Source organism: Callorhinus ursinus, unplaced genomic scaffold (assembly GCF_003265705.2).
Source record: "Callorhinus ursinus isolate GAN/ISIS: 27379988/994484 unplaced genomic scaffold, GSC_fseal_2.0 scaffold10, whole genome shotgun sequence".
Classification (NCBI taxonomy): Eukaryota; Metazoa; Chordata; class Mammalia; order Carnivora; family Otariidae; genus Callorhinus; species Callorhinus ursinus.
The window spans coordinates 7,316,889-7,338,542 of NW_027397072.1; the positions used below are offsets into that span (position 1 = coordinate 7,316,889).

General features: G+C 45.1%; 2 protein-coding genes across 3 annotated transcripts in view; one reads left to right on the forward strand and one right to left on the reverse strand.

Moving 5' to 3' along the window:
* Window positions 1-442: 442 nt before the first annotated feature.
* On the reverse strand, window positions 443-11,872 carry ITGB1BP1 (integrin subunit beta 1 binding protein 1). Its single transcript, XM_025867714.2, has 8 exons — window positions 11,716-11,872; window positions 8,456-8,565; window positions 7,353-7,456; window positions 4,937-5,015; window positions 3,794-3,930; window positions 1,867-1,959; window positions 1,201-1,350; window positions 443-688 (listed from the first exon to the last, which is right to left on the reverse strand). The coding sequence occupies exons 3-8, from the start codon at window positions 7,422-7,424 to the stop codon at window positions 617-619; spliced, it is 603 nt and encodes a 200-aa protein (XP_025723499.1). The 5' UTR covers window positions 7,425-7,456; window positions 8,456-8,565; window positions 11,716-11,872; the 3' UTR covers window positions 443-616.
* Window positions 11,873-11,972: 100 nt separating this feature from the next.
* CPSF3 (cleavage and polyadenylation specific factor 3) overlaps window positions 11,973-21,654 on the forward strand; it is a 43,820-nt gene continuing 34,138 nt past the window's right edge. Inside the window, exons 1-3 of one of the 2 annotated variants that reach the window (XM_073896980.1) lie at window positions 11,973-12,166; window positions 16,444-16,507; window positions 17,883-17,980. In XM_073896980.1, the coding sequence (XP_073753081.1) occupies window positions 12,117-12,166; window positions 16,444-16,507; window positions 17,883-17,980 (212 nt within the window). In that variant the 5' untranslated portion in view covers window positions 11,973-12,116. The remainder of the gene's footprint in view (window positions 12,167-16,443; window positions 16,508-17,882; window positions 17,981-21,654) is intronic. The other variant, XM_025867712.2, reaches the window with a different exon arrangement.

The window sequence follows — 21,654 nt, forward strand, 5'->3', positions numbered from 1 at the left end:
AGTCTTACTTTTTGCGACCTGAGTTGGCAGTGTTGCTGTTCCAGACCAGTGTGACCAGAGCTCCCAGCTGGCGGGCCCATGTGCTGGCAACAGACAGCATTCGTCCTCCTCAGAAAGCCCTCTGTGCTCACCTACTCACTGCGTGCACGCCTGTGACACTTAGGTGTTAATGCTCATTTGTGTTTAAAAGTGACGGGGGGGGGGGCGCCTGGGTGGCTCAGTTGGTTACGTGTCTGCCTTGGCTCAGGTCATGATCCCAGGGTCCTGGGATCGAGTCCCGCGTCAGGCTCCCCACTCAGTGGGGAGTCTGCTTCTCCCTCTCCCTCCCCCACCTCCCACTCCTGCTCACTCTCTCTCAAATAAATCTAAAAAAATAAAAGTGACAGATGACATCGGTTTCTTTTTTAGTCCCAGAAAGTAAACAACCTCATTGAGACTTAACTCACTGTAATAAAACACATTTTAATAGAAAAGCAAACGATCACTATTTTATACACTGCATTTCTCCAGAAAATCTCGAGCAGGAGATCACTTTCTATTTCCAGAGTAATTCAACACTGCAGATTGAAAACCATTGCCCTTCCACACGAAGTCAGCTTCCGCTAGATTGCAGAATTCAAGCTTTCTCAGATGTTAATACAGAGTCAAAAGCGGTGGATAAAACTTTGCAGATGGCTTGTGCCTGTTCCTATGGTTAAGTGAAAAACATACAGTAAGAGACTTCACCGACCTCTTCCCGAATTAGTGTGGCCAGCAAAGGTATAAATGTGACCCTCTTAACACCTCCCCTACACCTGCACACCCAACAGCTTTGGGAAGCCCCGGACACCATGTCCCCGGGCCGCCTCCTGCATTCCCTCTGGGAGAAGCACCTGCGGATGTGTAGGAACTAGGCCTTTGGGAAGGACCCCAATGCGTCAGTGGGGTGATGGCTACAGAACAGGACGGGCTTCCGCCCCGGCCCCGCGTCTGCCCTGCCCTCGAGATGCCCGCACAGGTGAGTGCTCATCCCGGCCCAACTGACCGCCCACAGCAGGTCCTGGCAGCTGGCTGACCGCCAGGCCTGACGGTCACCCGCGCTCTGCCGGGCGTCAGATGCCCTGTGGGTGGCATCTCGGCCTCCCAGAAGATTGGCCATCTCCTCTGGCTTTACCGCCTTGCCCGGTGAATGAGACTAAGCAAGGCAACGTGAAACCTCACCAGGCTGTTGCACTGATAGACCCAGAGGCTGTACCCCTCGTTGCTTGCGTCGGTGGTCTTCAGGGCCAGTAGGCTTTTTCCGGCCCCCAGACCGTCGTCGTAACACACCATGCGGATGATTAAATACAGAGCGTGCCGGTGTAAGACATCCTGCAGAAGTCAGAAGAAAGAAAGATCGGGACTCTTGACATACTGACCTTTTCTGTGCAGAATTTACTGTGAGGCTTTAAACAGAGCATATCTATGCATCTGGCAGAAAACAGTTGTAGAGGTGCTTTTCCCCCTAAGGGACATCCCAGAATGCTTGGTTATGGGGCCATTTGCCTTCAGGGTTATCCCCTTCCTACTAAAAATACCAGAAAAACAGGAGTAAGCCCTGAGTTCACGTCCAGCGTCCACGCTGACAACTGCTGAGCTGGCGCAGGGTCCTAAGCTGAAACATTAGGGGCCGGCAGTGGGGGGTGTTGGCCGGGGCCCCACCATCCAGGAGAAGCAAAAGGAGGCCTCTCTTCATTCACCCTAAGAAATCGGTCATTTTTTAGGACCAGCTGCCAGGAATGTTTACCAAGCAACAGTTCTGCAAACGAGCAGAGAGAACAAGTGGGCCCTTAGCAGCCTGACAAGTACCTGAAACCCACTTTTTCCCTAATAAATTCTCTTACTTACATACTGATCTGATGTTGATACTTTTATACCATACTTGGAAACTCCCATAATGAATTCTTCCTCCAGAGGAACGAAAGGCAACTTCCCATCTTGCTTTAAAGTAAAAATAAATCACATGAGCTACGTTAAAAAGTACGTTACATTCCTTAAATATGATTAGTCAAGTTTAATATCTGGCCATCACAAATCCAAACCCTTTCAAGAACGCAGGGTATGCAACAGCCCAGCAAAAATTGTTCCTCAAAGAGAGAGAAGGAAAATTGTTGCCAGGGTTTGGTTTGGTTTGGTTTGGTTTGGTTTTCATGTCCACAGACCTGAGCAAAATTCACATCCATTTGTCTTGATGTTTTCCCTAATTGCAAACGGAGATCCCGCTCACAGATCCCAGTGAGGCTTAAATATTTACATTAGAAAAATAAAGATATTTAGATTTTAAAATACTCAAAGCTTATGCCGATGTCAGCACAGGAAACCATCAGGAAACAGAGCTGCAGGAACCCCTCTTGAAAGCCGTTTTACATCCTACCCAGATGGTAGGTATGTCTGGTTGCCCCCACATCCCGGGGCTGTGAGCTTGACGCGCGGTTACTTGGAAACAAAACAGCAGATGATAGTGATGGCTTCCCTAGCAGATTACCCTGTTTCATTCCCCTAAGTCAGAATACTGCCTAACTTGTCTAGTGCCACAATAAAACAGAGAGTGGGCAATCAGTAGATGTCCCGTACTGTGAATGTCTGTATGGAACCATTTGCCTACATTAAAGAAATTCTGGTAAAGAAGCTATGTCTGCATGCCTTGATTCTTGGGTCCTCCTATGGCTACAGTAACCTCTTCTAGTGATTTCTCACAGCAGGGTTCAAGCGTTCCAAGAATCAAAAGATGAGCTAATGCTAATGCTATTGTCAGTAAGAGAACTTTGACAAGCCCGAAGACTACGGCGCTCTGAGAAACTCAGCAGTCGTTAACAGAATGACAAGGATCCTAGTGCACTTCCCGGGGGGGGAAACATTAGCAATCTTCTCAGTGTAATACTTTGGTGAGCTGTTGCTTGCGCTCGTTGGAATGACAGATGCCAAGCCAAACGCTGGGATATTAAGTCCAGACTACCCAGAGGTCTCTGTGAAACGCACATTCGACTGGCTGATGCCCCTCAGACAGAAAAGAATTCCTGTGCTTTATGAGGGCATGAAGCATTGTATTTAGTGATCCCATTCTCCACGATTCACCAGACCAAATAGTCTTAAGAGTAACCAGCGCTCTAAGAACTGACAAGGGAATCTTTCCATTGTGCTAATAACCCTTTGTTAATAAACACAAAGACCTGCGATGCCATTTTCTGGAAATTCAGGAAGCAACTTACTGTCTTTAGCTCATCCACTCCCACACTAGCAAGGGTGCAGATCTTACAGAATTGGATGCACTGACCTTACACCTTTGCTCTGTCTTTGCTTTCATTCTTAATTTTCCTTCATGATCATTTCTTTTCTCTTTAATCTTCTTGACTGGGGTATGTTTTTGAAGCCCATCTCACTTGAATTCTTGTTGCTAACCGGGTGTGAGTGCATTGATAGGTCAACACCACTAGGAGGCTGATTATTGAAGGAGTTGCGACTAGTTCAACGGAGACTTGGGAAGGCCTGCCAGTCTGTTTTAAAAGACAGACCTATGGTGTATATAACCCATCACCGCACTCAGCTCCTCGTTTAAATGAGGAAGTCAGTCAGCTCCCAAAACAGTAAAAAGTGCTGTTTTTGAAGGAAAGAACTCTCTGTTCCCATGGGACTCTGTCTCTAGGTACCTTGTACCACCTATGATCACAGTGCTCGACAAATATTTTAACAGTGATAAGAGCAGAACATCATTCTCCAAAGCCATGAATTTATTTTCTAGAATGTTCTAAAATTTTTTAAAAAATTGTTTTTTTACCTGGGCAACATCTATATAATTTATCAGGTCTAGGGGCCCTTCGAGACTTTTTCCTTCAGAGAATTTCAGTTTCTCAATGGCACCAACATATTTTATTCGAAATTCTGCACAGGTATCTGAATTGTTGTTGCTTTGTCCTAAAGGTGAAAGAAAAATTTTAACAGTAAGACTTCAAAAGAAATATCTGCATTACAGCGTGTCCTCAATCCCTTCACAAATAAAAAACAAACTGCCATCAGAACTTAACCTTTAATGAAAATAAAAAAAATTTTAGTGCAAGATTACTTGAAGTAATAGGAAAGAACTTGGAATTTAACCTCTTCCTCCGTGACTCAATATCCTAAATGTATAAAAGTCTCAATAAGAATAAATTAAAACAGGAGAAAAATAAAATGCTGACTAGGTAACAATTGAGTACCTTCCTGATACATTAAATATTTAAGCTTTTTTTGGTTTCTTCTCCCTCTTTACCACGTTCACTGTTGTTTTCCTGATTCAGCAAATCTGGTCTACCTCTCCCAGTCAAAAAAAACAAATTTTTTTTTCCCTGCAGATGGAATAATGCCAGACAGGAAGTCCCTTCACATGAACAGATGTTAGGTTACATGACACGTGGCAACAGGCTGAAGAACCATGTGCTGTGAAATCTAGCCAGGGCCAACATGGCCGCAATGCGTTGCATTACCTCCCACGTTAAGGTGATACTATGTGGTTACTTCTAGGTTATGCTTATGTAAAAAAAAAATGCCCACATTTTGAGTATTTTTAAGGCATCTGGAAGCAAAAATAATAGACTTTATGCTACTATCTTCTCTTGTACATGATATGGCTCTTCATCCCACCCCTCCGTAGTCCCCACTTTTTACAGACTGACTAGTCTATGATCCTGAAAGGATCTGCCTTCGGCTCGGGTCCTGATCCCGGGGTCCTGGGTTCGAGCCCCGCGTCGGGCTCCCTGCTCCGCGGGAAGCCTGCTTCTCCCTCCCCCACTCCCCCTGCTTGTGTTCCCTCTCTCGCTGTGTCTCTCTGTGTCAAATAAATAAGTAAAATCTTAAAAAAAAAAGGAACGTATTGTGCTGCTCTGGTAAAACTATATGAACACCAGTTAAGAGCCGTACTAAACGGTCCAAACCTTCTCCGTACCTGAGCTTTTGGTCGAATCTGTATCGAGGCTGGCCACAGTGCTGGATCGTGAAAGCCCCCCAAGGCTAGAATCTACAGACTGAAAAACAACAAACAAACAAAAAGGTAAACAGAATTAGACACACTGTCTTCTCTCAAATTCTCTACCAAACATTCAAATTATTTATTACAGCTGAATCAACATAGACAAAAGCAGGTCAATTACTCAAGCAGATGGACTATGACAGATTTTTCTAAAGGCGAATTCTACAGCGAACTTCAAAAAACCAGGTAGTCCCACCTGCCCTTCCCAGAACACATCAGATAACTGTGGTGTGGACATTCCCAGTATGAACCAAAACTACTACCTCTGCCTCCTTGTAAGACACCTGGTATTTAGGCTGTGTGTGAAAATCTACACTTTGCTTTCACATGATTTCCACGGAACCCAAAAAGAACCCTGTGCCGAAAGCCAGCAGGGAGTATGATTCTATGTAATAACATGAGCAAAGATAGCCAGCGGGGTGAAGTGACTTACCCAAGGTTACATCAAGGAACTAGCCCAGCCCTCCGATCAAGGTCCCCTCCTCCCCGTCCCCCTGCCTCTGCCATTAGTCCGACTAGTACCTGGCCTGCTCGGTCATGCGCGGGCCGACGGGCAGACCAGAGTGCAATTATCAGTGTGAATTGCAAAGGAAAACCAACAAAATTGTTAAGCAAAACACGAAGAAACATACATGTTAGTGTAGATTCTATAGAATTGTGCTCTGGATATGCTTCATTTCTTTAGAAATAATATTCTGTGAAAACTTTTGATTCAAAAAAATGAGTCACTTCTTTGCACCTCAAATCAAAATTAGATTTTAAAAGAGCGATATACTCAAATTTTTTCAATGTTCAAGAAGTGAATCAAGGTGAATGCAAAAACGTATCAGGTCTGATAAATATGTTTTTTCCCTTTTTCAGTAATTGCTCTTCTTGGAGTAAAGTGTAAAATGAGAACAGAGCTGTGTGCACAGAGACGTTCCCCATAACGTTACGTGGGGGACTGAACACCAGAAATACTGTACAAACTCAGCGGGTGGGGGGGGGATTGGAATTAAGACGCTGTTATAAACCGAGACTGACTTCTGGCATGAGCACCACCCCCGAAGTGAGTAACAGAGCGAGCTTTTGTGCTCCAAACTACTCCCCCGCACTGGAAAGCACCAGTCCCCATTGAACCTCTCTCTGCACGAGAACAGGAAGGGAGAAACTGGTCTGCTTTTCCCATGTCCAGAAGAGACAACAAGGAGAGCTTACATCAACCTAAAACACACACCCAGCAGTCAAAACTTGGCTCAGAGACCACACGGAGGTCCCCACCATCTTCGGGGTAAGGCCCTCACTCGCAGGTGGCCCCCTTCTGCCCTCTCCAGCCCCACCGGCCACATCAGAGAACCCACGGCTTGGAGCTAACATCTCAAGCCATCAGCAAGTTCCCTTAGGAACCTGAAAATCTCCTCCGCCAGCAGCGAGCCATCAAGTCTCCCTTTATCCTTTCTCTGGCCCAGAAAACAAGAAGCAGGCCTGACCACTTTCCCAGGCTGAGGTCCCCACACCAGGGCTGCAAAGCTAACAGCAAGGAGGTTCTTGACTAGCTTCAGTTCAAAAACCTTCAAGAAAACTCAGTCTTGCCACTCTAAGGCAGGATTCCTAAAACGTCCGATTTCCGTGCTTCAGGCTAGGAGCATCTCAGCTCAGTGAAAATCCCGAGGGGCAGTAACGTGTGTCTTTATTCACTGAGGTGTGGCCACCGTCGCTTGGGGTGGTGCCCACGGGCCAGCCCGGCCCATCCCCCCGGAGGAGGGCACCCCCTCTGCACTGTGCCACGGGCTCGTCCCCTGCCTCACGGCATCCTGGCACTGCGTGCGCTCATCTTTGAAAAGAGAGAGCTCACAGGGTGTTGACTGTGAGAACCACGGCCTCGGTCCAGGGATGAGGACTCGGGCCTCAACTGTCCCTTCGCAGTCATATACCCGACTTCTCTACAGTCCTAAATATGGCATTTGCGTCACGACCCAACTCACTCACTATTAAGTAAGCAGACTTCCAGTTATGCACACACACCCCACACCCCGGAATTCAAGAGCTCCGGCCCCTGGATGGGCCTGCAATTTTGATCGTGTAAAACATTTAAAAATCAGTGTTTCAGCGAGACCATTCATACGTCCTGTGCCATCCAGGTTCGTGAACTGAATCATCTCAGGAACTCTCTAGAACAAAAGAAAATTAAATCAAGCACAGGATGTGTCTCGAGTGCCAAAAATAAATGTCAAAACACACCTAGTTTGAGGACTATCAGCAGCTGTGCTGTGGTTAGGATGCTCTGTGTGGAATCAGGAGAAATAAAATGCTCACTGCTTTGCCATTCTGGGCCTATTCCCAGCCCCCCTACCTTGCTCTTCGTACTGATTTCACTACTTTGGGAACTGCTACTACTGTGTCGCTTTTTGCCTTTCCGGAACATTTTTCACCATAGCTTGATCCAAAGGAGCTCCCCTAGGAGAACAACTGGTGGTTAGTTAGAGCAAGAAAACCACCTTGAAATCACTTTATGCACAACAGGAGTAAAAATCATCAATTCCTTCCCCGTCCGCGGCCTAGTACTCCTACTGGAAACCGAAATCTTTTCCTTTGGCCACCAAATTTGGATACTATTGCTTCATTCTTTTTTTCTTTTTAAATTTGAAAAAAATAACCCAATGACCCAAAAGGACAGAAACCTTCCGTCATTCCTGGGGGTGTGAAAAGCATTGTTCTGAGAAGTAACGGACACACGTCATCTACTTCTCAAAATACTCAAGTGCCTCACTTCTCTTTAATCAATTCAAGACAGTAGTAAAATAGGTGACATACTAGCTTACCAACCGAGATCCTGAGATTCCATGGCTATCTTGGGTTGACATTCTGTAAATGGCAGGGCTTAGAACAGAAGACATAGCTACCTCTCCGAAATGGGCATTTTTCTCAATGTCTTGAGCTACCTTTAAGTAAAAGTTGACACAAAAACATTCCCAGGCACCAGCCCTCCCCTCCTCACTCCGTAAGGCCAGGGAAGGAGGTGACCTGAAGTTTTTCAGAGTCAGTCTTATATGCATCTTTTTTAAAGTAATAATTAATGCCTGGGAAACAAAATTTATCCTTGCCCATTTCAAAGGAGCACATCTATTATTATACTTGAAAAAGTATTAACTAACCCGCATAACAGTTTATAGTTCAAATACTTCCAAAGACATTGTGTCACTTTTATCCTGACAACAACCTGGTGACACATTCAATTGCTCCGGATGTTTTTTAAGGGTATCCCTCGTCTGTGCTGCATATTCTGCTGGGGAATCCAGGCCCCCAGACTCAGAGGGCTTACAGAAGGTAGGTTATAATCTGCGTTTTATAGATGAGGGAACTATGACCCATCTTTCAGGAGGCTTTATGAGTAAGATAACAACAATTTTTTACCAAATATTGGCTCCTACAGAGGGAACAAGGGAATCTGCTTACGGTAGAAGGAATACTACTGCATTGTCTTCAAAGGTCCCATAGACGACAGTGTGCAAGGAGAGCTTCCTCTCATTCTGACATGGTCAATTCTTTTCAGAAAAATGAGGTACCTGATGAAGGAAAAAGAATGAGTCAATCAAGGGGAGGTCACTGAATGTCCTATGAGAAGTTTCTCCCACTCTATTTGGAGACCCCGTTCTCAGTCCACTCACCAGCATCTGACCACAGGCGGCTTGCCCAAGACTGACCCTCAAGCCCAAGCTTTTTCATTAGCCCCATCATATAACTTATTTCCATGTTTTTGCGTGATTTATGAAGTAGCAAGAAAATGTGATTTGTTCACTCGTTCCTGAGTAGCCAGTGAGCACCTTTTAGGTGCTGGGGATGTATCAGTGAATGAGACAGATAATGCCCCTGACCTGACCTCAAGGAGCCCATTCTCAGAGGGATGAGACAGACCGACAAGAAAAGCAAACACATTGTTAGAAACAACTGATATGAGGGAAACAAAAGCAAGTCCAGGATAAGCAAGTTCAGGATTTGCAACTGATGGCAGGAAGGGTGAGCATTTTAGGCAGAAAAAGATGCTCTGAGGAAGTGAACAGTGAGGAGACCTGAAGACGGAAGGGACGGCAGAGGAAAAGCATTCTGGCAGAGAGTTGGGCAAGTGCAAAGGTCCTGAGGGCACACCCCAGCTGCAAGGAATAGCGAGAGGCCAATGTGGCTTTCACCCAAGCAGGAAGGAGGGAGAGGGACGGAGCCACAGGAGGGAAAGATCCACAGGAGGCCTTGCAAACCCCAACAAAAGTCTGGGGTTCATTTTGGGTTTAAAAGAAAGACTTGAGGGGCTATTAAAAAGCAGTCAAGGGCTAGGAAGAGACTTCTGTTTTGGAAAGATGATGGGCTGCAGGTAGAGGACTTAGCTGCATAGGATACAAGTAAAAAGAGGGAGATGAATTATCAGGCTATACTGGGAATCATTTGCTGCCATCGATCACCTAGCATTCAAGGGATGCTTTTCAGTCAGGACGAGATGGCAAGAGAGCCTTACTCCCAGGTCTACACAAACTGGGTTAACCTAAGCAGCATAAAGTGCCATGTTAGCGATCTCTGATTCATCAAAATATTGCTGTGTAGCATATTTAAGGGCATTATATTTTAAATATATACATAGAGAGAGAATTTACTGCAAGGGAGAGTGTATATACACACACACACACACGTTTCAATATAGGTAACAATTTTAAATATGATTTTAAAATAAAATTTGATTCTACTGCTAGTGAAATCCTGAAGCATCCCTTCAAATCCCGGGAATACTAGAATGCTTTGAAAATCACCCCATTGGTATTATCATGCCTTTGCAACTCCTAAAGACTTTCCATCACCAACCTAGGAGCTGAGGGAGGGAAAGGCATTTTATTAAAGTCTTTGAGATCTGCTGCTATTTGGATGCATGTTCTTAAGCAAATCATTCTTGTCTCTAAATTATTCATGCATGAGAATGAGACCAAAAATACTGATTGTCACTTGGATGTTCCAAACTTGTCAAATGCAAAAATGCCTGAAGCAAACCCCTTGTCTTCCCTTCCATATCTGCTCCACCTCTCTCCTCTCCCTTTCAGTAAATTCTATTATTTCTGGTAGAAACCAGGAAATCACCAACTGCGCATAGTCCTCCAGGCCCCACATCGAATAAAATACTAAGATCCACTGAATCTACCACCTGAACAGTTTTTGCTCATCCACGCCTCTAACAGGCCCATGCCATCACTAAACCGTTGCTGTATATAAATACTTTTTCATCAGCTGATCCATCAGGGTGGGTGGATGCTCAACCCATAACAATGCACAGATACACAGTTTGGCATGCCATTTAAGGAATTCACGTCCCAACGGCACTCCTTGCCGCTTTAAATCTACCGCCAAGCTCCAGCTAAAATGATTTCTTTAAAACTCAAATCTGATGCCATTAACGTGCTTAAAATCTTTCACGGGCTCACCAAAGTTAGAGACTGAAGTCAAAGCTCTCTGCCAGGACATGCAAGGTCCTGCATGGCAGGGCTCCTATCTACCTCTCCAGTCTCATCTTCCACAACCGGCTTCATACCTTATTCTCTAAGGAATGCAAAGCTTCTCCGGGTTCTCAGCATGCACTCTCCTCTGTTTCTATGCTTTGCTCTTATAATTCTGTCTGCCTGCAATGCCCTTCCACCTTTTATTCATTCAGCTAACTTTACTCACCTTTCAAGACTCAGTTCAGGCTGCTTCTTTACTAAAATAGAAAGCTTCCGTTGGACCTCCAGGTTGGGCTAAAGGACTGGTACTCCACAGCTTGAGCATGCACCCTAATCCTAGCATTAGCCTGCTGTTGCCTACTTAGAACTGTCTTACTTAGAACTATCTCACTGTGAGCTCCTCAAAGATAGGGGTGAGGTAATTCATCTGTGCACCCAATGCTGCACAGACTGGCAGAGGACATGCTTAATGAACTAAGAACCTTCTGGGAAGATGACATCCAAATAACTTCCTGTCCTGAACACCTACCAGGTGCCACCCAGTGCTAGGTGCTACATATACCGCTAAAGACCAGCAAGCCTGCGGTGGCACAGCCCCTTTGAAATGAAGAAGCCAAAACTCCAAGGGACTTGGCCAAGGTCGCCAGGCTAATCCTATGGGTGGGGCCAAGTTCAGAACCTAGACAGACCCACGCCAAAGCTCTTTCTCGACCCCACCCTGCTTCCCAGGCATTCCACACCGTTCTGTTGTGCCTGCCACGTGCAGGTGCACAGGGTGACAGCAAACAAGACGCACTCCCCCCGGGCCTTTCTCAGTGAGGGATTGGGGGGGGGGCGGCGGAGCGGTGCAGAAACCAACAGGAGCCAGCACAAAAAGGCAGTGCTCCTCACGCCCCACAGAGCAGAGCCTGACTCAGGAAACAGCCCCGGGGAAGCGCCCACTCCCGCCGCCGAGTCCGACGGGACCGAACCACACACGACACCTGTCGTCACAGGAGCTGCAGTCCCGCCCCAAACAGGACCCGGGCACCGGGGGCACTGCATCCTCCTGCAGGCCCGGGCCCGCTCCTCAGCTCCCGCCGCCCGCCCCTAGCCGCCTCGGGGCCTGGGTCTCCCCGGGGAGACCGCAGCCCCAGCGGCCCCACCCATCCGCCCCACAGCGGGCCTCCCCGCCGGCGCCGCCTTCGGGGCCCGCGTTCCCTGCCAGGCTCAGCCCGGGTTCGGCCAGGGCCCGGCTCTCACCTTACAGCCGCTGGCCCGCCGCCGGGGCCGCCCGTGATCGCGGTCAGACACCCACCGCCCCGGGAAGCGACGCTGGGGCAGCCACTCCAGTTCTAATTCCAGCGCCAGCTTTTCCGGTGCCCCCGGCCCCGCCCGCCGAGCCCCGCCTCCGAGACATCGCGCAGGCGCAGCCTGACCCCATACCAGATTTCCGGACTCCGCTCGGGGAGGAATCTCGCGCCCGAGCGTCTGCGACCGGAAGTTGAGGGGAGGGGCCTAGTGTCGCGGGCGCCTGAGTGCCGGAAGTGCTTTTCGTGGATGGTGTTTTTCTACCTACCATTGGTTCCCCGTGACTCTGCTTTCCATTTAGGAAGACGTCCGCGACCTGTTCCTTTCCCGCGCTTCGCCTTCAGACTTCCGAGATGTCGGCGATTCCTGCTGAGGAGAGTGACCAGCTGCTGATCCGACCCCTGTAAGGGCCCAGCGAGAGAGGGCACGAAGCCACGGGCTGTGAGAGGCGAGGCGGGGTGACCGGATGGTTGGCCTCCTAGGTCGCTCCACTCGCCGGCAGGCCTCGGGAGCCGGTCCCTTGGTCCGCAGTGGCCGGCCAGGCTTCTCAGGCTGAAGGGGTTTGGAGAACCGTGGATCGGACCGGGCCTGCTAGGTTGAATGGGACTTGGCTTTTTTCTTCAGTCTCAGGGGAGAGGATGTTGTTGGGGCGGGGAAAAATGTCTTTGGGCCGCGGGGCGCTGAAGAGTGGCAAGCCCTGGGGGAAGCGGTTGATGCTGATGGCGGGAGGATGAGCGGAGGACCTGGATGAGGCTGTGGCGGTGGGAAGAAGAACTAAATCTGTTTATTATTTCGACGTTTGCCAAGATGTGAAAGAGGGAATCGATTAGCTATGAGTTTTGACGTTCTGACTTCAGACCCTAGCAGAATAAGAAAGGTAGAAGGAGAGGGGAAAGAGCAGAGATGTTAAGGACAAAACTCAGCCCTTGATTGTCCATGAGCAGGTTCGTGTTTTGGTGGAGATGGCTTTGTGCCAGAGAAACACTTTACAGATCTGGAATGAGGCTTAGAGGGGGAAACAATTGTGGAGAACCCTTTGCTGTAGACTAGCAATTTGAATTCACAAACGTATCTTTAGATATAAATTAGCATCTCGTTCACTTGTGCGTTTTCAAAAGGTGGGCAGTATCGACACATCCACTCAGTAAGGACTAGTTGAGCACCTACTGGGGACATAACACAAATTTCCCACTGCCTAGTTCACACTTGCCCTCTCTTTCTGTGTTCAGCAAACACTGAGCAAGTGTCCAGCACCACACTAGCATTGGAGATGCAAATAAGACAGTGCCAAGTTAACTGAATTCACCCTTTCAGAAGGAATTGCGGTGCAAAGTGAAAAGTTCTGGAGAGACAGTTGGGAATAATAGGAGATACTTACTTTGGGGTCAGACGTGGAATTCAGTCCCTTTTCTGTCACTTGCTAGGACAGCAACTTCTCTGAACCCACTTCTTCATGTGAAAATAATATGGCCACACTTACTGTGAGGATCATAGTAGGTGCTCAGTAAATGGTATATTAGAAGTGTACATACAGATTGGCATGCACTGAGTTCTGGGGCAGTTATGGAAAAGATTTCTAACAAGTTGAGAAGAGAAGGCTAGTTCCTGCGTCCTGGAAAATACGGCGCATGACCTGAGCCTTAAAGAATAAGTAGGAATTAAAGACAGGTCAAATGCAGGGCAAGGATGTTCCAGGCAGGGGAAGTGGCACATGTGAAAATGAGAGTGGTCACGGTTTGTGGCCAGTTTCCTCAGGTCTGTGGCTGAAAGATTAGCAGATGAGGAGGTGGGAAAGGCTGTCAGGGACCAGCTTGTATACATACTAAGGAGTTTGAGCATTTATCATGTCAGTTCTGGGGAGCCAGTGAAGGGTTTAAGCATCAATGGGATACGGTGGGAACTGTGTTTAGGAAGATCACTCCTATCAGCACTGTTGCAGACGAATAAGAGCGGGTTCAGTGGTGGGAATCCAGGAGGATGTAATTGAAATAATCCTGATGAAAAGCAGTGAGAGCTTGGAATGAATGAAACGAACATCAGTGAGGTGGAAAGAAGTCGGTTTCAGAGAGTAAGGAAGTGAAATCTTTACAGTTTTGTAGCTCATCAGATGTACTGGAAGGGGCAGTTGTGGAGAGGAGTGTTAGCATGTCTTGGGTTCCTAGGTTGAGCAGCTGGTCAAAGGTTGTGTTATTCACTCGAGGAGTACCGGAGCTGGGGCAGGTCTGGAATAAATTTGGGAGTTCTGTTGTTTTATAACAGCTTTATTGAAATATAATTTACATACCATACAACTCATTAAAAGTGTACGATTCAGTGATGTCTAGTGTATTCACTGACTTGTCCAGCCATCACCACTATCTAATTCCAGAACATGTTCGTCATTCCAGAAAGAAAGCCTGTACCCATTAGCAGTCACTCCCATATCTCCCCAACTTCCCCAGCCCCTGGCCACCACTAACCTACTTTCCTTCTCTACAGATTTGCCTATTCTGGACATTTTCCTTAAATGAGATCATATAATATGTAACCTTTAATGACTGGCTTCAGCTTCTTTCACTTAGCGTAATGTTTCCAAGGTTTATAATTTGGGAATTTTTAGTCATTTAGTAAGTATTTCTTGAGATTTCTTGCATATCAGGTACTGCAGCTGAATTGTAGTGAACAAAATAGACAATGTCTCCGCTTGTACAGTGCTTTCATTTTCATAGTGAGGAACAAACCATAAATAGGTAGAGGAACTTCATGTAGTTACGATAGAGTCGTGTGAAGGGCAAACGAGAAGTGGTCAAGAGGAGGCCTCAGAAGGTGACATTTGGACTGAGACCCAAATGATACAAAATACAAAGGAGCCAATCATGTCAATAGCTGAGGGATATTCCAGGAAAAAAGCAAGTTCAAAGGACTTAAGGTGAAAACTAGTTTGGCATATTTGAATCTAAAGTACCTGTGTGGTAGCCCAGGAGAAAGACCTAAAGGCCACGTATCTTTTAGAGGCCTGGAATTGAGAAGAACGATCTGGGCTACACATACAGACCTGGAAGTCATCAGCATGTCAAAAACGTGAGACTGAAGATCACAAAGCCTGAGAAGTGGGCCAAGGAGAGTCCCTTGCAGTACCAACATTTGAGGTGTGGGCAGAGGCGTCTGAGTGTGAAGGAAACGCCGGAGGAAAACCAGGGAGACAGACGACGGGCTGCGGAGGGAACAAGAGAAGGGCAGGAAAGGCTATTTGCACTGAGCAACAAGGAGCCACGTCGCAAGCACGGTTCCAGAAGAGTGGTGGGCAAAAGCCAGCTTGCAGTGAATTGAGTGGGAGGAGGTGAGGAACCAGCAGCAGGGAGTGAGCACAGCTCTTAGGAGGCGGCGGGGGGAAGGAATAACGGAACTAAAGGAAATGAGAACGGAGGGGTTTTAATTTTCAGGTGAGAACACTGTAGCACGTCTCAGTTGTGATGCTAAAGTAGCTGGGAAGGGCAGTGGCGGTGAGGCAGCGGTGTCCAGGTCTTCAGGAGGTTGGAGTGTGCAGAGTGGAGAACCGTGGTGACAAGATGGGCCTCGGACGGAAAGAGCTGTTGTATTGCTATAGGAAAAATGGAGGGAGACACGATGTTGGTGGGTTGGTAAGTGAAGTTGAGGAAACTGGCAAACATGAGCTGTATATTTTTTAATGCACAGAAGGCCCTCGGCTCGAGTGAAGAGGAAGATAGAATGGGAAACGGGGATGAAGCTTGAAATAGTTACTGTGGAAACTATAAGAGAAAACTGAGCTACGGACACTTAGAGGTTGCTTCGTGGGCCAGTGAGAGGGGGAGGCCAGGAATTCATGGCAGCACCATGGTTGTTTGATTTTATCAACATCATACTCTGCACTAGGATCTCCATCTGGGGGTAGAACCATCTCGTGTGTGTCTCCTAGTAAGTGGACTGAGTTCCTTGAGTTCATGGTCCAGGTACTAGGCATTTCCATATGCTAGGCACCGACAGTCTGGTGCTTGGTGTTGAGCGAGTGAAGTGTTACCGAGGATGGGTGGGAAAAGACATCAGAGAAGGTGAGGGACTGGAAAAACAGGTGAGGTTTAGCTTCAAGTGCATCTTGTGATAATTGGAAATTAAGGCTGTTGTATTCATTTAGGAAGAAAGGAAAATTGTTGAAGTAGTTGGCATCCAGTGTCCTGCAATAACAAGTTCGAGGGCAAAGGCACTGAATGCACGGCTGTGAATAAAATAAGTCTATTTAAATTTAAGCTATAATGTAAAATGTAAATATATATTGTGCTCCTAAAGGCAATGAAAGAATTTTGAAGTGCCTATGAGTTTCATTTAAGTGCTGATCCTAGAAGCATGAGCCCATAATCTGCATAATTGTGAGATTTCTGTTACATCATGATTTAACCCTAACCTTCAGAAGATTGAATTTAACCTTGGGCTACTTGTATCTGTACCATCCCCTCCCATATCTTAGCAGCTGCAAAATCCCTCAACTCCCAAGGGTCACTTTCCGTCTTTTCCCACGTAGACACTCTTCTTCCCTAGCTTTGTAAGTTTCTTGAACTCTTACCTGCCTCAGATAAGTGCTGTCATCAAATGGGGCATAATTTAAGTTGTAAAAATATTTGGATTTATTGGGCTTGATTTTAATTGTTTTTAATCATCTTTTCTTTTCCCCTTCAATGTTTGCAGTGGAGCTGGGCAAGAAGTAGGAAGATCATGTATTATCCTGGAGTTCAAAGGAAGAAAAATAATGGTAATTATTTTGTAGTCTGGATATTAGTACGGCTCTGTCTGCGTTGGGGGTTAGAGCTTTTCTAGTACTGTAAGTTCTCCGTTTAGCTCCCAGAAAAACGTCATAGTTGGTATATGTCTGTGCTGTGTAACATTAATGTGAATCACTAAATACACTTCGACTTAGTAATGTGACAGAACATTAAACTGAGAAGATGTATTCTAAGATTGTAAAATTGTCAACCAGCTCTCCTGAACGATTGCTTCTTCAAGATCCCTCTTCCACTCTTGGAGGGTCAAGCCAACCTCACTGCCCCCCCCACCCCTGCCACCGCCACCACTCCCCGTTGGAAGAGAGCCAAGGAACTGAGTGCCTGAAGCCATGCAGAGCTCCAGCCACCCCCATGCAGCCTGGGCTGACGGAGCCCTGGTTCAGCAGCTTAGATACCTAAGTTGGCATCAGGGCCCCTGACCTTGGGTGAGGCAGGCTGGAGTTCCTCTAAGCCCATTTCCTTACCTGAAAGAGAGGTTAGGAGAGATGATTTACATAGTCCTCACTAGAAAGGCACTTCAGTGGCTCATCATGTTCCTGTGGTTCTACTTCTCCCAATCATTCAAGAACAGGCAGGTGTAAGATATTTTAGTCATTTATTGTATTAATGTGCTAGTAATGCCCCCAAAATGAATAGGTAACTCATTATGGCTGACTTTAAGAATTCCTTCCCCAATGCCTTAAAATACTTCAATTGCCCTATTCTGATAAGTTTTCCATTTCTGATTACTATCTTCTCAGTATAGCCAGATCCGGGAGTAGTGAAATCTATAAACTTAATATCGAAGTTTTTGAAAAAGAGTTCGCCCATTGTTAGAGTGACCACAGAAACTAGCTGAAAAGAAGGTGTCTTTTATCTTGTATCCCATGGCTTAAATGTGAGCTTTATTTTATATTTGGGGAAGTGAGAAGTGTTCATGGCATATTTGAATTGTTTAATAAGAATTGCATTGCAGATGTTGGTGTGTATAGTCCATCTTGATTATGTGTGTGATGGATTTGTTATAAATATTGTCTATTAAGTAAGTGTTAATAAAATGTGTAGGAGGGAGGCGCCTGGGTGGCTCAGTTGTTAAGCATCTGCCTTCGGTTCAAGTCATGATCCCAGGGTTCTGAGATCGAGCCCTGCATCGGGCTCCCTGCTTGGCCAGAAGCCTGCTTCTCCCTCTCCCCTGCTTGTGTTCCCTCTCTCACTGTGTCTCTCTCTCTCTCTCTCTCTCTCTCTCTCTCTCTCTCTCTCTCTCTCTCTCTCAAATAAATAAATAAATAAAATCTTAAAAAAAATAAAAAATAAAAATAAATAAAATGTGTAGGAGATCGTGATCCTTTTTTCTGTCTCTTTCAGTTGGACTGTGGGATCCACCCTGGCCTAGAAGGAATGGATGCTCTTCCTTATATTGATTTAATTGACCCAGCTGAGATTGATCTCCTGTTAATTAGTCAGTAAGTTATTTTCTTTATTAACGACACAGTTTTCAAGAACTTTTACTATAAAGATCGTTATCAGGTTTTAAGATTCTGGTGTTTTAAAAGAGTATTTTCTGGGACACCTGGCTGGCTCAGTCAGCAGAGCATGCAACTGTTGATTTCGGGGTCGTGAGTTTGAGTCCCACGTTGATGGTAGAGTTTACTTAATAAAAAAAGTCTTTTTTAAAGATTTATTTATTTAGAGAGTGCATGAGAGTGGGGGCGTAGGGGTGGGGCTGGGGGAGAGAGAATCCCCAGCAGACTCCCCCACAGAGCACAGAGCCCAACGTTGCAGGGCTGATCCCACGACCCCGAGATCATGACCTGAGCCAAAACCAAGAGTCGGATGCTTAATAAAAAGAATTTTAGTGGGGCGCGTGGGTGGCTCAGTCATTAAGCGTCTGCCTTTGGCTCAGGTCATGATCCCAGGGTCCTGGGATTGACCCCCACATCAGGCTCCCTGCTCGGTGGGAAGCCTGCTTCTCCCTCTCCCACTCCCCCTGCTTGTGTTCCCTCTCTCGCTGTGTCTCTCTCTGTCAAATAAATAAATAAAATCTTTAAAAAAATTTTAGGGGCGCCAAGGTGGCTCAGTTGGTTGAGCTGCTGCTGCTTTTTTTTTTTTTTTAATTGGGCCATTTTCCAGCATTTATTTTCCAAAGGTAAGGCTTTAGTTTATTTGTTTGTTTTTTCTTACAACATATTCTTTCATTGCAACATTTTCCTCAGTTTGAAAAACTGTGTCCCTGTGAGTGGACACTTGGTAAGGCTTTATTGTAAAAAGACAGTATTACACACTGTTGTTTGTTTTTTTCATATTTCAAGAACTGTGTTAAAAACTTTGTTAAAGAACTGTGTTAAAACAGTTTTTAAATTGAAGAGTATTGCATTATTTTTAAATAATAGCAATTTCCAATTAAATGGAATTCATCTTCCTCATAAAATCTTAATATATATCCATGAAGATATTACAATGTCACATGAACCAGTACCTATTTCTTCAATATTATTCATATCAATAGAGCTTTTTAAAAATTTTTTAATTTAAATTCAATTAATTAACATATAATGTATTACTAGTTTCAGAGGTAGAGGTCAGTGATTCGTCAGTCTTACATAACACCCAGTGCTCATTATATCACGTGCCCTCCTTAATGTCCATCACCTAATTACCCCATCCCTCCAGCAACCCTCAGTTTGTTTCCTATGGTAAGAGTTTCTTAGGTTTGTCTCCCACTCTGATTTCGTCTTGTTTTATTTTTTTCCTCTCTTCCCCTATGCTCCTCTGTTTTGTTTCTTAAATTCCACATATGAGTAAGAGCATGTGATAATTATCTTTCTCTGATTGACTTATTTCACTTAGCATAATACCCTCTATTTCCATCCACGTCATTATAAATGGCAAGATTTCATTTTTTGATGGCTGAGTAGTATTGCATTGTATATATTATACCACCTCTTTTTAATCTATTCATTTGTTGATGGACATCTGGGCTCTTTCCATAGTTTGGCTATTGTGGACATTGCTGCTATAAACATTGGGGTGTAGGTGCCCCTTCAGATCACTACATTTGTATCTTTGGGGTAAATACCGAGTTGTGCAATTCCTGGGTGATAATGTAGCTCTGTTTTCAACTTTTTGAGGAACCTCCGTACTGTTTTTCAGGGTGGCTGCACCAGCTTACATTCCCACCAACAGTGTAGGAGGGTTCCCCTTTCTCCGCATCCTCACCAACACCTGTCGTTTCCTGGCTTGTTAATTTTAGCCATTCTGACTGGGGTGAGGTGGTATATCTCATTGTGGTTTTGATTACTCCCTGATGCCGAGTGATATTGAGCATTTACTCATGTGTCTGTTGGCCGTTTGTATGTCTTCTTTGGAGAAATGTCTGTTCGTGTCTTCTGCCCATTTCTTGATTGGATTATTGCTCCTTGGGTAATGAGTTTGATAAGTTCTTTATAGATTTTGGATTCTAGCCCTTTATCTGATAAGACATTTGCAAATATCTTCTCCCATTCTGTCAGTTGTCTTTTAGTGTTGTCCTGTTTCCTTTGTTGTGCAAAAGCTTTTTATCTTGATGAAGTTCCAATAGTTCATTTTTGCCTTTGTTTCCCTTGCCTTGGAAACGTGCCTAGTAAGAAGTTGCTGCGGCCATGATCCAAGAGGTTGCTGCCTGTGTTCTCTAGGATTTTGGTTGGCTTCCTATTTCACATTTAGGTTTTTCATCCGTTTTGAGTATTTTTGTGTATGGTGTGAGGAAATGGTCCAGTTTCATCCTTCTGCATGTGGCTGTCCAATTTTCCCAACACCATTTGTTGAAGAGACTATCTTTTTTCCATTGGATAGTCTTTCCTGCTTTGTTGACAATTAGTTGAGGATGGAGTTGAGGGTCCATTTCTGGGCTCTCTATTCTGTTCCGTTGATCTATGTGTCTGTTTTTATGCCAGTACCATACTGTCTTGATGATTACAGCTTTGTAATATAGCTTGAAGTCCAGAATTGTGATGCCACCAGCTTTGGTTTTCTGTGTTTTTTTTTTTTTTTTTTCAACATTCCTTTGGCTATTTGAGGTCTTTTCTGGTTCCATACAAATTTTGGGATTATTTGTTCCAGCTCTGTGAAAAAAGTTGAAGGTATTTTGATAGGGATTGCATTGAGTGTGTAATTGCTCTAGGTAGCATAGACATTGTAACAATATTTGCTCTTCCAGTCCATGAGCATGAAATGTTTTTCCATTTCTTTGTGTCTTCCTCAATTTCTTTCATGAGTGTTATATAGTTTTCTGAGTATAGATCCTTTGCCTCTTTGGTTAGGTTTATTCCTAGGCATCTTATGGTTTTGGGTGCAACTGTAAATGGGATCAACTCCTTAATTTCTCTTTCTTCTGTCTCATTGTTAGTTTATAGAAATGCAGATGCTTTCTGTGCATTGATTTTATATTCTGCCACGTTGCTGAATTCCAGTATGAGTTCTGGCAATTTTGGGGTCTTTTGGGTTTTCCACATAGAGTGTCATGTCATCTGCTTAGAGTGAGAGTTTGACTTTTTTTTTTGCCGATTGGATGCTAGTTTATTTCTTTTTGTTGTCTGATTGCTGAGGCTAGGACTTCTAGTACTATGTTGAACAGCAGTGGTGAGAGTGGACATCCCTGCTGCGTTCCTGACCTTAGGGGACAAGCTCTCAGTTTTTCCCCATTGAGAATGATATTCGCTGTGGGCTCTTTATAGATGGCTTTTATGAAATTGAAGTATGTTCCCTCTATCCCTACATTGTGAAGTTTTAATCAAGAAAGAATGCTGTACTTTGTCATATGCTTTTTCTGCATTTATTTAGAGTATCATATGATTCTTGTCCTTTTTTTATTAATGTAGTGTATCACATTGATTGATTTGCGGATGTTGAACCAACCTTGCAGCTCAGGAATAAATCCCACTTGGTCATGGTGAATAATCCTTTTAATGTACTGTTGGATCCTATTGGCTAGTATATTGGTGAGAATTTTTGCATCCATGTTCATCAGGGATATTGGTCTGTAATTCTTCTTTTTGGTGGGGTCTTTGTCTGGTTTTGGGATCAAGGTAATGCTGGCCTCATAAAAAAGAGTTTGAAAGTTTTCCTTCCATTTCAATTTTTTGAAACAGCTTCAAAAGAA